This window comes from Chlorocebus sabaeus, chromosome 6, assembly GCF_047675955.1.
Source record: "Chlorocebus sabaeus isolate Y175 chromosome 6, mChlSab1.0.hap1, whole genome shotgun sequence".
Classification (NCBI taxonomy): Eukaryota; Metazoa; Chordata; class Mammalia; order Primates; family Cercopithecidae; genus Chlorocebus; species Chlorocebus sabaeus.
In genome coordinates this window covers 57,681,839-57,697,957 of record NC_132909.1, presented here as the reverse complement: position 1 = coordinate 57,697,957, position 16,119 = coordinate 57,681,839, and the positions used below count along the sequence as shown (strand labels likewise).

Here is a 16,119-nt window from a genome sequence, read left to right as displayed (position 1 = left end):
ACAGAGCGAGACTCCGTCTCAAAAAAAAAAAAAAAAAACTGATCCTCCCACCTCAGCCTCCAAAGTGCTGGGATGACAGGTGTGAGCCACCGTGCCCGGCCTCATCCCATGTTCGTAGGTTCATATATATGTATGCATGTATTTATTTATTTATTTTTGAGACAGAGTCTCGCTCTGTTGCCCAGGCTGGAGTGCAGTGGCATAATCTCAGCTCACTGCAACCTCCACCTCCTGGGTTCAAGCGATTCTCCTGCCTCAGCCTCCTGAGTGGCTGGGATTATAGGCACGCACCACCACGCTTGGCTAGTTTTTGTATTTTTAGTAGAGACGGGGTTTCACCATGTTGGCCAGGCTGGTCTCGAACTCCTGACCTCGTGATCCAGCTGCTTCAGCCTCTGAAAGTGCTGGGATTACAGGCATGAGTCACCATGCCCGGCCTTTATTTTTTTTCTTTGAGACGGAGTTTTGCTCTTGCTGCCCAGGCTGGAGTGCAGTGGCACAGTCTCGGCTCACCACAAGCTCTGCCTCCCAGGTTCAAGCGATTCTCTTGCCTCAGCCTCCTGAGTTAGCTGGGATTACAGGCATGCGCCACCACGCCCAACTAATTTTGTATTTTTAGTAGAGATGGGGTTTCTCTATGTTGGTCAGGCTGGTCTCGAACTCTGGACCTCAGGTGATCTGCCTGCCTCAGCCTCCCACTCCCAAAGTACTGGGATTACAGCTGTGAGCCACTGCGCCCAGCTGCATGTATTTATTTAATCCTTCTGTATCCACACTTTTTTTTTTTTTTTTTTGGGATGGAGTCTCACTCTGCCGCCCAGGCTGGAGTGCAGTGGCCCAATCTCGGCTCCCTGCAACCTCTGCCTCCTGAGTAGCTGGGATTAGAGATGACCACCACCATGCCTGGCTAATTTTTGTATTTTTAGTAGAGACTGGGTTTCACCATGTTGGCCAGGCTGGTCTCAAACTCTTGACTTCAAGTGATCCGCCCACCTCGGCCCACCAAAGTGCTGGGATTACAGGCATGAGCCACCGTGCCCTGCCTATATCCTAAGCAGCTTATTTGCAAAAATCCCAATCCCGGCACTTTGGGGTGCTAAGGCAGTAGTATCACTCCAGCTGAGGAGTTCTAGATCAGCCAGGATGACAGAGGGTGACCCTGTCTTTACAAAAAATTAAATAAACAAAAATTAGTTGGGCATGATGTTGTGTGCTTGTAGTCCCAGCTACTCGGGAGGCTGAGGTGGGAGGGTCGCCTGAACCCAGCAGTTTGAGGCTGCGTTGAGCTATGATCGCACCATTGCACTCCAGACTGGGCAAAAGAGTGAGACTCTATTTCTAAAACGAACAAATAAAAAAGGGTTGGGTATGGTGGCTCATGCCTGTAATCCCAGCACTTTGGAAGGCCAAGGTGGGTGGATCACGAGGTCAGGAGTTCAAGACCAGCCTGGCCAACACAGTGAAATCCCATCTCTACTAAAAATACAAAAAATTAGCCGGGCACGGTGGCTCACGCCTGTAATCCCAACACTTTGGGAGGCTGAGACGGGCAGATCATGAAGTCAGGAGATCGAGACCATCCTGGCTAACATGGTGAAACCCTGTCTCCCGTCTCTACTAAAAATACAAAAAATTAGCCAGGCATGGTGGCGGGCTCCTGTAGTCCCAGCTACTCGGGAGGCTGAGGCAGGAGAATGGCGTGAACCCAGGAGGCGGAGCTTGCAGTGAGCCGAGAGTGCGTCACTGCACTTCAGCCTAGGCAACAGAGAGAGACTCCATCTCAAAAATAAATAAAAAATACAAATACAAATGAAATAAAAATAAATTTAAAAAAAAATACAAAAAATTAGCCAAGCGTGGTGGCGGGCACCTGTAATCCCCGCTACTCAGGTGGATGAGGCAGGAAACTCACTTGAACCCAGGAGGCGGAGGTTGCAGTGAGCTAAGATCACGCCATTGCACTCCAGCCTGGAAGACAGAGCGAGGCTCTGTCTCTAAATAAATAAATAATAGAGAAAGAAGAATATCAAATAAACAGTGCAGGGAGTGCAAGTATATGACCGAGATGACTGACGTGGGATTTCTGGCCTGGCAGGAACACCAGGGTTCAGTGAGATCTCAAGTTTAGTCACGTATTTATGCAGGAACGGAGTGAACGAAGGGGGAAGAGGAGGAGGGCGGGGAGAGGACAGGGCAGGTTGTGCTGGACCTTGTGGGCTGGCTGTGATGAGGACTTGGGCCTTGACCCCAAGGGAGGTGGGGTCCATGGAGGGCTGTGGGCAGAGGAGGGACGGGCGCTGATTCAGATGCTCACAGACGCCCTCTGGTGGCTGCTGTGGGGAGGAGACTGTGGAGGGTGAGGGTGGGAGCTGGTGAGCAGGACAGAGAGGGGGACTGCGTTGGTGATGAGATTCCAAGATGCTGGGAAGAGGTGGCAGGGACGAGGTGGCAGTGAGGGACAGACCCCACGAGGCCAACAGCGGCTTCCGGTTAGGGGGCCCGGGGAGGGGTCTCGGAGCAGCCGTCTGGCCACACTCACCCAGCTCGGCGTCCGTAAGGGGCAGGTGGTTGTCCACCCACTCCTCCGACTTCCCCAGCACCGTGTCGACCCCACTCAGCACCATCTGGCCCACGCGGGAGCCCATGACGGACTGGACCCCGCCAGTCACTGCAGACTTCGTCTTGTCCACGCCGCTCTGCACAGCACCGCGGGTCGCGTCCACCGCCTCTGATACTCGTGTGGCCACCGTGTCCTTGGCGCTAGACACCATCTCTCGGGCCCCTGACACCTTGGATGACACAAGCTCCTTGGTGTCTGCCAGGACCTAGGAGAGGCAACAGCATCAGCATCTCTGCCTTCCCTCCATACCTGGGAACCCCTCCCCTGCACCTGTACTTCCAGGGAGACTGAGGCAGGGAGCGCCATCCCCCAGGTGACCCCAGCATCGCTGCCTTCCCTCCATACCTGGGCACCCCTCCCCTGCACCTGAACTTCCAGGGAGACGGAGGCGGGGAACGCCATCCCCGGGGGACCCCAGCATCTCCACCTTCCCTCCATACCTGGGAACCCCTCTCCTGCACCCCAACTTACAGGAAGACTGAGGCAGGGAGTGCCATCCATCGGGTGACCCCAGCATCTCCGCCTTCCCTCTGTACCTGGGCACCCCTCCCCTGCACCCCAACTTCCAGGGAGACTGAGGCAGGCAGTGCCATCCACCGGGTGACTCCGAGTCTGGAGTCATGGGCATGACCTCATACTCTGCAGCCAGACTACCTAGGCTCCGTCCCTAGCTTGCTGCTTCTCAGATGTGTGGCTTCAGGCAAGTCACTCTACCTCTCTGTGCCTCGTTTCTTTCCTTCCCTTTCCTTCCTTCTTTTCTTCCTCTTCCCTTCCCTTCCTTCTTCCCATCCCTTCCCTTCCCTTCCTTCTTTAGAGACAGGGTCTTGCCCTGTTGCCCAGGCTGGAGTGCAGTGACACCATCTCAGATCACTGCAACCTCTGTCTCCTGGGTTCAAGCAGTTCTCCTGCCTCAGCCTCCCAAGTAGCTGGGATTACAGGCATCTGCCACCACGCCTGGCTAATATTATGTTTTTTGTTTGTTTTGTTGTTGTTGTTGTTGAGATGGAGTCTCACTCTTGTTGCCCAGGCTGGAGTGCAATGGCATGATCTCAGCTTACTGCAACCTCCGCCTCCCGGGTTCAAGCGATTCTCCTGCCTCAGTCTCCCGAGTAGCTGGGATTACAGGTATGCACCCATATCCGGCTAATTTTGTATTTTTAGTAGAGATGGGGTTTCACCATGTTGGTCAGGCTGGTCTCGACCTCCTGACCTCAGGTGATCTGCCCACCTCAGCCTCCCAAAGTGCTGGGATTACAGGCATAAGCCACTGTACCCTGCCTATTTTTGTTTTTTTGTTTTGTTTTGTTTTGTTTTTTGAGATGGAGTCTCTCTCTGTCGCCCAGGCTGGAGTGCAGTGGCTCGATCTTGGCTCACTGCAAGTTCCGCCTCCCAGTGATTCACACCATTCTCCTGCCTCAGCTTCCCGAGTAGCTGGCACTATAGGCACTCGCCACCACACCCAACTAATTTTTTGTATTTTTAGTGGAGATGGGGTTTCACCGTGTTAGCCAGAATGGTCTCGATCTCCTGACCTCGTGATCCGCCCACCTTGGTCTCCCACAGTGCTGGGATGTGAGCCAGCGTGAGCCACCATGCCCGACTTTTTTTTTTTTTGACAGAGTTTTTGCTCTTGTTGCCCAGACTGGAGTGCAATGGCGCGATCTCGGCTCACCGCAACCTCCACCTCCCGGGTTCAAGCGATTCTCCTGCCTCAGCTTCCCCAGCAGCTGGGACTACAGGTGCCCACCGCCACGCCTGGCTAATTTTTTGTATTTTTAGTAGAAACAGGGTTCACTGTGTTAGCCAGAATGGTCTCGATGTCCTGAGCTCGTGATCTGCCCGCCTCAGCCTCCCAAAGTGCTGAGATTATAGGCATTTGAGCCACCACCCCCGAGAGTCAGGTTTTAACAGCAGCACTACACTCACTGAACATGCACGTTCTCACACTGGCCCGGATTAAAATCTAGCTCTGACAACACCACCGTTTCCCAGAACCTGGGGAAAGTTACCTCTTTACAAAGTGGGAAAAAACTCACAGGGCCCAGAACTGAGAGGATATTGCGCCTCTCAAAAAGTCAACAGCTCACAGCAGGCCAGGCATGGTGGCTCGCACCTGTCATCCCAGCACTTTGGGAGGCCGAGGTGGGAGGATCGCTTGGGCCCAGAAGTATGAGACCAGCCTGGGCAACACAGTAAGACCTCACCTCTACAAAGCATACAAAAATTGGCCAGGCACGGTGACTCACGCTATAATCCCAGCACTCTGGGAGGCCGAGGCAGCTGGATCACCTGAGGTCAGGAGTTCGAGACCAGACTGGACAACATGGAGAAACCCCTCTCTACTAAAAATACAAAAATTTGCTGGGCATGGTGGTGGGCACCTGTAATCCCAGCTACTCGGGAGGCTGAGGCAGGAGGATCACTTGAACCCAGGAGGCAGAGGTTGCAGTGGGCTGAGATCACGCCACTGCATTCCAGCCTGGGCAACAGAGCGAGACTCCATCTCAAAAAAAAGAAAAAAGAAAAAGAAAAAGAAGAAAGCTCCCAGCTGCTGCTCCATTCAACGACCTTGAAGAATTCACCCTGAGCTTATCCCTTCTATAAACAGAAGGACTGTTGGCCTCCCACGGTATCAGTGGGAGAGAAAGGGAATGCAAGGGCTTGGCCCTACGATGGGGGCTCCTGGCTGACATTTCGCCATCTTCCTGTGAGCTCGGCAGTTTCCATCCCCCCTCAGCCAAGCCCACTACTGGCCTTTGCTGATATGGTGCAGGCATGGCTGGGCACAGTGGCTCACAACTGTAACCGCAGCACTTTGGGAAGCCAAGGCAGGCGGGAGGATTGCTTGAGCCCAGGAGTTTGTTTTTTGTTTTGTTTCTGAGACGGAGTCTCGCTCTGTTGTCCTGATCTTGTGATCCACCCGCCTCAGCCTCCCAAAGTGCTGGGATAAGAGGATGAGCCACCGTGCCCGGCTAGCCCAGGAGTTAGAGACCAGCCTGGGCAATACAGCAAGGCCCCATCCCTATGAAAAAATTAAAAAATTAGCCAGGTCTGGTGGTGCACACCTGTAGTCCCAGCTTCTCAGGAAGCTGAGAGCTAGGAGCCTAAGTCTAGGAGGTCGAGGCTGTAGTGAGCCGAGATCATGCCACTGCACTCTAGCCTGGGCAACAGAGCAAGACCTTGTCTCAAAAAAAAAAAAAAAAAAAAAAAAAAAGGTGCAAGTTGACACCCGCTCTGCTGTTTCCCAGCTAAGGTCATTTCCGCATAAATGGGAGGAAAGAAGTGTGACCATGATGGGACAGCAGAGCCCCCCGGCATACAGTAGGCACTCAGTATCGAGTGGATGAATGAGCTGCCTGTCCCTGCAGGCGGTCTCAGGGAAAGTTCAAGGATGCTGGGATGCAGACTGGCTTGTCCTGCCTCGAACCCAGGGAGCACCTATTTCTGATGCTAGAGACCCAGACACAAGCAGGTGGTGCCTGAGGGTGGCCCTTCTGTAACCACTGGGCCGAAGCGGACATGGAGCCCCTGAATACTTAATAAGCATCTACCTGCCGGGGGTAGTGGCTCACCCCTGTAATCCCAGCACCTTGGGAGGCCGAGGCGGCTGGATCACCTGAGGTCGGGAGTTCAAGACCAGCCTGACCAACATGGAGAAACCCCGTCTGTACTAAAAATACAAAATTACCCAGGCGTGGTGGTGGGTGCCTGTAATCCCAGCTCCTCGGGAGGCTGAGGCAGGAGAATCGCTTGAACCCGGGAGGCAGAGGTTGCAGTGAGCTGAGATCGCACCATTGCACTCCAGCCTGGGCAACAAGAATGAAACTCCATCTCAAAACACTAAAAAAAATAAGCATCTACCCTGTGCCAGGCTGCCCGCTGAGCACTGGACACAGACACAAAGCAGGCGGCCTGTGCCCTGGTCCCAGCTAGGGACACAAACAATAACTGATTAAGCTTCACACTTATCTGAAGGAGGGTGTTTGGTTTTGTTTTTTTTTTTTTTTTTTTTTTTTTTTTTTTTTTTTTTTTGAGACGGAGTCTCGCTCTGTCGCCCAGGCTGGAGTGCAGTGGCCGGATCTCAGCTCACTGCAAGCTCCGCCTCCCGGGTTTACGCCATTCTCCTGCCTCAGCCTCCCGAGTAGCTGGGACTATAGGCGTCCACCACCTCGCCCGGCTAGTTTTTTGTATTTTTAGTAGAGACGGGGTTTCACCGTATTAGCCAGGATGGTCTCGATCTCCTGACCTCGTGATCCGCCCGTCTCAGCCTCCCAAAGTGCTGGGATTACAGGCTTGAGCCACTGCGCCCGGCCGGTTTTGTTTTTTTTTTGAGACACAGCCTTGCTCTGTCGCCCAGGCTGGAGCACGGTGGCGCGATCTCGGCTCACTGCAACCTCTGCCTCCCGGGTTCAAGTGATTCTCCTGCTTCAGCCTCCGGAGTAGCTGGGATTATAAGCACTCACCACCACACCTGGCTAAGTTTTGTATTTTTAGTAGACACGGGGTTTTGCCATGTTGGCCAGGTTGGTCTCGAACTCCTGACCTCAAGTGATCCGCCCACTTCGGCCTCCCGAAGTGCTGGGATTAAGGCGTGAGCCACCGCGCCTGGTCCGTGCCTCATTTCTTCATCCCAGGCTGTGATAAGTCAAATTATGGCCCGGCCCCCTCAACCCCAAATTCATATGCTGAAGTCCTGATCCCCAGGAGTAAGAATGTGACTGTATTTGGAGACAGAGTCTTTAAAAAGCGGTGATTAAGGGAAACTGAGGAAGGGCACAGTGGCGCGCTCCTATAATTCTAGCACTTTGTGGGGCTGAGGCGGGAGGATTGCTTGAGCTCAAGAGTTGGACACCAGCCTGGGCAATATGGCGAGACTCCGTCTTGACAAAAAGTACAAAAATTAGCCAGGCGTGGTGGATGCACCTATAGTCCCAGCTACTCAGGAGGCTGAGGTGGGAGGATCTGTTGAGCCCAGGAGTTTGAGAACAGCCTGGGCAACATGGTGAAAACACACCTCTACAAAAAATTAAACATAGCCAGGCATGGTGGTGCGTGCCTGAGGTCCCAGCTACTTGGGAGGCTGAGATGGGAGGATCGCTTGAGCCCAGGAGTTCAAGGCTGCACTCCACCCTGGGTGACAGAGCGAGAACCTGCTTCAAAAAAAAAAATTTTTAGGCCGGGCGCGGTGGCTCAAGCCTGTAATCCCAGCACTTAGGGAGGCCGAGACGGGCGGATCACGAGGTCAGGAGATGGAGACCATCCTGGCTAACACGGTGAAACCCCGTCTCTACTAAAAATACAAAAAACTAGCCGGGCGAGGTGGCGGGCACCTGTAGTCCCAGCTACTCCGGAGGCTGAGGCAGGAGAATGGCGTGAACCCGGGAGGCGGAGCTTGCAGTGAGCTGAGATCCGGCCACTGCACTCCAGCCCGGGCTACAGAGCAAGACTCCGTCTCAAAAAAAAAAAAAAAAAAAAAATTTTTTTTTTTTTTTAATGTTAAGAGCCAACATTTCATACAAGCCATGCGCTGTTCTAGGCCTTCAGGTGTTAACCCCAGGTCAGCATCACCATTCTGTAGAAAAGAAAGTGGGGCCCAGGCTGGGTGTGGTGGCTCATGTCTGTAATCTCAAGACTTTGGGAGGCCAAGTTAGGTGGATCACCTGAGGTCAGGAGTTCAAGACCAGCCTGACCAACATGGTGAAACCCCATCTCTACTAAAAATACAAAAATTGGCCAGGTGTGGTGGCGGGTGCCTGTAATCCCAGTCACTCAGGAAGCTGAGGCGGGAGAATCGCTTGAACCCGGGAGGCAGAGGTTGCAGTGAGCTGAGACCATACCAGTGCACTCCAGCCTGGGCAACAAGAGCAAAATTCCATCTCAAAAAAAAAAAAAAAAAAAGAAAGAAAGAAAGACAGTGAGGCCCACAGAGGCAAAGTAACTTGTGTGAGGGCCACTCAGCTGCTGAGGGGCAGGACACAATTTGGAACATGGTGTTTTTTGTTTGTTTTATTTTTTTTTGAGACAGAGTCTCGCTCTGTCACCCAGGCTGGAGTGTAGTGGTGCAATTTGGGCTCTCTGCAACCTCTGTCTCCCGGGTTCAAGTGATTCTCCTGCCTTAGCCTCCCAAGTAACTGGGACTACAGGTGCACGCCACCACGCCAAGCTAATTTTTCTTTTTTTTTTTTGAAGTTTTAGTAGAGATGGGGCTTCACCGTGTTTGCCAGGATGGTCTCGATCTCCTGACCTTGTGATCTGCCCACCTTGGCCTCCCAAAGTGCTGGGATTACAGGCGTGAGCCACCGCGCCTGGCCAGCGCAAGGTGTTTTGTTTTTGTTTTTGTTTTTTTTAAAGACAGAGTTTCACTCTCGTTGCCCAGGCTAGAGTGCAATGGCATGATCTCGGATCACCGCAACCTCTGCCTCCCGGGTTCAAGCGATTCTCCTGCCTCGGCCTCCCAAGTAGCTGGGATTACAGGCACCCACCACCACGCCTGGCTAATTTTGTATTTTTAGTAGGGATAGGGTTTCTCCATGTTGGTCAGGTTGGTCTCGAACTCCCAACTTCAGGTGATCCGCCCGCCTTGGTCTCCCAAACTGCTGGGATTACGGGCATGAGCCACTGCACCCAGCCAGGAACATGGTGTTTTGATGTTTTGACTTTCCTGCCTCCAAGCTTTTCTGACTAATAAAACAGTTATGGGGATGTCAACATTCTGGGTAAAGGGCCACATACCTAAGATTTTCAGTACTGTGGGTCACAGTCTCTGTCTCAACTACTCAACCTTGCCATTGTAGGGTGAAAGCAGTTGTAGACAATATGTAAATAAATGGTCATGGCTGTGTGTCAATAAAACTTTATTATAAAAACAAGTAGGCCGGGCACTGTGGTTCATTCCTGTGATCCCAGCACTTTGGGACGCCGAGGTGGGTGGATCACCTGAGGTCAGGAGTTCGAGACCAGCCTGGCCAACATGGTGAAACTCCATCTCTATTAAAAATACAAAAACTAGCCGGGTGTGGTGGCGGGCACCTGTAATCTGGCTGGCTTTGCAATTATCCCTCCAGCTGCCCTGTGGGGAGTGGATTCGCGGTGGGGATGGGAATCAACAGGAGAGGGAGCAGGGAGGATGCCATCAAGCCTGTCTAGTTAAGCTGGGACCAGCGCACTCCATACCCAGGTAGGTCCCTGTCTCAGCAGACCCCCGAAGGCGGACATCGTTACCTTCTCCGTGGGCTGCTGCAGGATGGGGAGGTTCTCCTCCAACTTGTCCAGCCCCCTGTGGGCGTACTCGCTGGCTGATGCAACTGCCAAAAGAAATGAAGTAAGACACAAATGTGACTGGTGGAAGGTCACCTCGTAATTGTTCGGGGGACAGCACCAAGAGCTGGGTAGACCCCCCTACTCCCCACCCAGGGAAAGCGCCAGGAGGGGGATTCAGTGCCCTCTGGGACTTCACTCACTCTGGGGCTCCAGCTTGGAGAGGATTGGCTGAGCCCCACTGACAGCGGCCGCCGTGAGGGTCCTCACTCCCTTCTCTGCCGCGTCGCAGACGGTCTTGACATGCGGGTAGCTCTCCTTGGTGGAGGCATAGGCTGCGGACACCATGTCGCAGGTGGAGCTGATGAGAGGCATGCTGGCCACGCGGTCCACCACACTGGGCTACGGGAGAGAGGTGGCTCAGGCAAACTGGGCGGGGGAGGATGGGGGGCTCAGCTGGAAACTCAGGGTGCCCTGCAGTTTTGCTCTCACGCCTGGCCAGTGAAACGGCTCAGTTTACCCACACTTTGCATCCAGGTGGTTGCACAAGTCAGGAACCTTGGGGTTTCGCCACATGCTTCCTTTTATTTTTTTTTTTGAAACGGAGTCTTGCACTGTCACCCGGGCTGGAGTGCACTGGCGTGACCTCGGCTCACTGCAACCTCCACCTCCTGGGTTCAAGCGATTCTCCTGCCTTGTCCTCCTGAGTAGCTGGGATGACAGGCACCACCATGCCCAGCTAATTGTTTTTGTATTTTTAGTAGAGACAGGGTTTCACTATGTTGGCCGGGCTGGTCTTGAACTCCTGACCTCATGATTCGCCCACCTCAGCCTCCCAAAGTGCTGGGATGACAGGCGTGAGCCACTGCGCCCGGCCCGCGTGCTTCCTTTAACACAGCCTAGTTACGTGAGCCTGCACTTTATTCCAGCGATGTGCCAGGTGGTGATAAGGGACAAGAGTCCCATTCTCATGGCAGTTAGGGTCTAAACTGGGGGCTGCAGACTATAGCCCATGGGTCACATCCAGCGCACCGCTTGATTTTTTAATTTTAATTATCTTTGGGGCCAGGCGCAGTGGCTCATGCCTGTAATCCAAGCACTCTGGGAGATCGAGGCGGGCTGGTCACTTCGGGTCAGGAGTTCGAGACTAGCCTGGCCAACATGGTGAAACTCCGTCTCTATTAAAAATACAAAAATTCGCCGGGCATGGTGGCGCACGCCTGTTACCCCAGCTACTCGGGAGGCTGAGGCAGGAAAATCACTTGAATTTGGGAGGCAGAGGTTGCAGTGAGCCGAGATGTCACCACTGCACTCCAGGCTGGGTGACAGAGCAAGACTCCATCTCAAAAAATATGTATGTAAAATAAAATAACCTGTGGATGAGAGATCTGGAATAGAAACTGGCTTCCTAGGAGGTCCCTGAGAGAGACTTCGGAGGTGAGGAAGATTTGGCTTAGGGGTTGTGGAGGGCAGGTAGTTTCAGACAGAATCCTGACCCCTCAGGCCCTCCAAGGGCCTTTGAGATTCCCCCCTCCCAACTGGGGACACCAGTGAGTGATCTGTACCCCACCGAGGAATAAACCTCTCTGGCTCTGTGGGCTGCCGGCATATCCCTGGCTCCCTGCCAGGGCACCCTGGTGTGGGAAGCCTCGTTGCACAGGAATCACAGGGTCGGGGCAGTCCCTGGTCCTGGCCCTTCCTCACCTGCTGTACCGGTTCTTCGGCTGTCACCTGGGTGCTGCCATCAGCCTCTGCCCCGTTGGCAGACATGGTCTCTGCAACGGACATTGTGGAGAGAGGAACAGTCGGGCACAGCCTGCTTGGCCCCACCTTCCAGGAAAAAGTCCAGGCCCACGCTGCAGCTGGAAGACAGGGTTCACACCTGCTCATGACTTACAGCCATGCCTTTCAGTCCTTAGCAGGCATAAGAGTGACCTCTGGACTTTGTTCAACAGCAAGTGCTGATTCTAAAGCTTCGGGATGGGGCTCACCTGGCTCCCCATTTCTTTTTTCTTTCTTTCTTTTCTTTGGAGACAGTCTCACTCTGTTGCCCATGGTGGAGTGCAGTGGGGCAATCTGGGCTCACTGCAACCTCCGCCTCCCAGTTTCAAGCGATTCTCCTGCCTCAGCCTCCTGAGTAGCTGGGACTATAGGCACCCACCACCATGCCCAGCTAATTTTTGTACTTTTAGTAGAGACGGGGTTTCACCACATTGGCCTGGCTGGTCTCGAACTCCCGACCTCGTGTTCCACCCACCTTGACCTCCCAAAGTGCTGGGATTACAGGTGTGAGCCACCACACCCAACCCTTTCTTTTTTTTTTCGTTAAAGACAGGATCTTGCTCTGTCACCCAGGCTGGAGTACAGTGGTGCAATCACAGCTCACTGCAGCCTCCAACTCCTGGCCTTAAGGGATCCTCCTGCCTCAGCCTCCCAAGTAACTAGGACTATAGGCACACACAACCACACCTAGTTAATTTTTTCTTTTTGGGTAGAGATGGTATCCTTTTTTTTTTTTTTTTTTTTCTGAGACGGAGTCTTGCTCTGTCACCAAGCTGCAGTGGAGTAGCACGATGCCGGCTCACTGCAACCTCCACCTCCCAGGTTCAAGCAATTCCCCTTGCCTCAGCCTCCTGAGTAGCTGGGACTACAGGCGCGTGCTACCACACCTGGCCAATTTTTTGTATTTTTTAGTAGAGACGGGGTTTCACCATGTTAGCCAGGATGGTCTTGATCTCCCGACCTCGTGATTCACCTGTCTCGGCCTCCCGAAGTGCTGGGATTACAGGCCTGAGCCACTGCGCCCGGCCCTGACCCTGCATTTCTAAAAGGCTCCCAGGCAGTGTTGATACAGCTGGTCCCTGGGATACACGTCAGGAAGCAAGGCTTGGGAACAGTCCCTTCCAGGGCTCACCTGTTCTCCAGGAAGCCAGGTATGACCTAAAACCTCTGTAAAGGACAATTTGCCAATAGCTGTCAAGTTCCAAGAACCATCTTCCCCTTGACCCAGAAACCTCACTTCGGGGAAGATCCCACACCTGTGTTTCCGCATGGGCAGAGCTGTGCGGACTTACTGGCCACAACATGACACTGGAAACAACCTGGATGCCAAGCGAAAGGGGAATAAGAAAACAACAAGTGGCCGGGCGCGGTGGCTCAAGCCTGTAATCGCAGCACTTTGGGAGGCCGAGACAGGCGGATCACGAGGTCAGGAGATCGAAACCATCCTGGCTAACACAGTGAAACCCCATCTCTACTAAAAATACAAAAAACTAGCCGGGCGAGGTGGCGGGCGCCTGTAGTTCCAGCTACACGGGAGGCTGAGGCAGGAGAATGGCGTAAACCCAGGAGGCGGAGCTTGCAGTGAGCTGAGATCCGGCCCCTGCACTCCAGCCTGGGCGACAGAGCGAGACTCCGTCTCAAAAAAAAAAAAAAAAAAAAAGAAAACAACAAGTGTGGCCAGACACAGCGGCTTGCGCCTGGAATCCTGGCACTTTGGGAGGCCGAGGTGGGCGGATCACCTGAGGTCAGGAGTTCGAGACCAGCCTGACCAACATGGTGAAACCCCGTCTCTACTAAAAATATAAACATCAGCCAGGCGTGGTGGTGGGCACCTGTACTTCCAGCTACTCAGGAGGGTGAGTTAGGAGAATTGCTTGAACCCGGGAGGCAGAGACTGCAGTGAGCTGAGATCATGCCACTGCACTCTGGCCTGGGCAACAGAGTGAGACTCCATCTCAAAAAACAAAAACAAAAACAAAAACAAGTGTATCCCAATGCAGTGGCTAAAGAATGAGATTTAAAGGCCGGGCATGGTGGCTCACGCCTGTAATCCCAGCACTTTGGGAGGCTGAGGCAGGTGGATCACCTGAGGTGAGGAATTCAAGACCAGCCTAACCAACATGGAGAAATCTCATCTCTACTAAAAATAGAAAATTAGACAGGTGTGGTGGAGAATGCCTGTAATCCCAGCTACTCAGGAGGCTGAGGCAGAAGAATTGCTGGAATCTGGGAAGCGGAGGTTGCAGTGAGCTGAGATTGCACCACTGCACTCCAGCATGGGCAACAAGAGCGAGATTCTGTCTCAAAAAAAAAAAAAAAAAAAAAAAAAAAAAAGATTGAGATTTAAATGTAACTGACATGGGCTGGATGTGGTTGCTCACACCTGTAATCCCAGCACTTTGGGAGGCCGAGGCAGGAGGATCACCTGAGGTCAGGAGGTGGAGACCAGCCTGGCCAACATGGCAAAACCCTGTCTCTACTAAAAATATAAAAACTAGCCAGGTGTGGTGGTGCACACCTCCATGTTTAGTTATCCCAGCTACTCAGGAGGCTGAGGCAGGAGAATCGCTTGAACCTAGGAGGTGGAGGTTACAGTGACCTGATATCTCACCAGTGCACTCCAGCCTGGGTGACAGAGCAAGACTCCATCTCAAAAAAAAAAAAGAAAGAAAACAAAAGACAAAAGACTAAATGTAACTGACATGACATGGACAAAGATCTAGTCAAGGGATAAAATGTGTTAAATAGGCCAAACTTTTTTTTCTTTTTTGAGACGGATTTCTGCTCTGTCGCCCAGGCTGCAGTGTAGTGGTGTGATCTCGGCTCACTGTAACCTCTGCCTCCTACGCTCAAGAGATTCTCCCACCTTGATCCTGTAAGTAGCTGGGACTACAGGCATGCACCATCACACCTGGCTAATTTATTTGTGTGTGTGTGTGTGTGTGTGTGTAGTTTTTTTTTTTTTTTTTTGACAGGGAGTCTTGCTCTGTTGCCCAGGCTGGAGTGCATTGGCATGATTTCAGCTCACTGCAACCTCCACCCCACCTCCCAGGTTTAAGCGATTCTCCTGCCCCAGCCTCCCGAGTAGCTGGGATTACAGGCAGGTATCACCGCGTCCAGCTAATTTTTTGTATTTTTAGTAGAGATGGGGTTTCACTTAGTAGAGATGGAGTTTCACTATGTTGGTCAGGCTGGTCTTGAGCGCCTGACCTTGTGATCCACCCGCCTCAGCCTCCCAAAGTGCTGGGATTACAGGCGTGAGCCACCGCACTTGGCCGTGTTTTCTTTTGTTTTGTTTTGTTTTGTTTTAGTAGAGATAGGGTTTCGCCATATTGCCCAGGTTGGTCTCGAACTCCTGAGCTCGAGGGATCTGCCCGCCTTGGCCTCCCAAACTGCTAGAATTACAGGAGTGAGCCACCGCACCCAGCCAAAATGTAGGCTTTTTTTTTGGAAAGTGAGATAACATGCCTGCCTGCACTGCAGAGCTATGAAGCCCAGGTCACGTGTATGGGAGGACGGGGCTCCCCAGGTGAGTCTATGCAAGTGGGATGAAGCCACAACTCCGTTTTCCTGGACAAGTGAGATGAAGCAGGGACACCATCATCAGATGAGGTTCTCAGGGGAAAGCCAGGAGTCCCAGCTCTACCTATGTTGTGCTCCCTGGAGCAAGGCACCTTCCCCTTCTCTGGCCTCGGTCATCTCACCTGTAATATGAGGATAAAGGGTCGGGCACGGGCCAGTAATCCCAGCACTTTGGGAGGCTGAGGCGAGTGGATCACTAGTTCAGGAGTTCGAGACCGGCCTGGCCAACATAGTGAAACCCCGTCTCTAAATATACAAAATCACATACAAAATTACAAAACTTAGGCGCGGGTATGGTGGCAGGCACCAGTTACTTGGCAGGTACCAGCTACTTGGGAGGCTGAGGCAGGAGAATTGCTTGAACCTGGGAGGCAGAGGTTGCAGCGAGCCAAGACCGCACCACTGCACTCCAGCCTGGGTGACAGAGGAAGACTCCATCTCAAAAAAAAATGTGGCTAAAGGTCATGCCTGCCTTATGGCCAGCTTTCCCGGGGAATTCTGGTATGAGCCTAAGAAACTGTGGCCTTGACTCTGAGCATCTTTTCCCAGAGGAATGAGGCCCCGCCTCCTGGTGGCCTTGCTTTGATGTCCCCTAAGCAGAACTCAGCAAAATGATGTTTTGCAAGCACTGGATCTGCAGTCCAGATTGGGTTCTCTTTTTGTTTTTGTTTTTGTTTTTGAGATGGGGTCTTGCTCTGTCACCCAGGCTGGAGTGCAGTGGCGCGATCTCGGCTCACTGCAACCTCCGTCTCCCAGGTTCAAGGGATTCTCCTGCCTCAGCCTCCAGAGTATCTGGGATTACAGGCGCCTGCCACCAGGTCCGGCTAATTTTCATATTTTTAGTAGCAGTGGGGTTTCACCATGTTGACCAGGCTATT

General features: G+C 52.9%; 1 protein-coding gene across 2 annotated transcripts in view; it reads right to left on the bottom strand.

Moving 5' to 3' along the window:
* Window positions 1–16,119, bottom strand: part of PLIN3 (perilipin 3) — a 29,455-nt gene that overhangs the window by 11,857 nt on the left and 1,479 nt on the right. Inside the window, exons 2-5 of one of the 2 annotated variants that reach the window (XM_037994540.2) lie at window positions 11,582–11,739; window positions 10,081–10,279; window positions 9,842–9,924; window positions 2,540–2,825 (exon numbers count right to left, since the gene is read on the bottom strand). In XM_037994540.2, the coding sequence (XP_037850468.2) occupies window positions 2,540–2,825; window positions 9,842–9,924; window positions 10,081–10,279; window positions 11,582–11,665 (652 nt within the window). In that variant the 5' untranslated portion in view covers window positions 11,666–11,739. The remainder of the gene's footprint in view (window positions 1–2,539; window positions 2,826–9,841; window positions 9,925–10,080; window positions 10,280–11,581; window positions 11,740–16,119) is intronic. The other variant, XM_037994539.2, reaches the window with a different exon arrangement.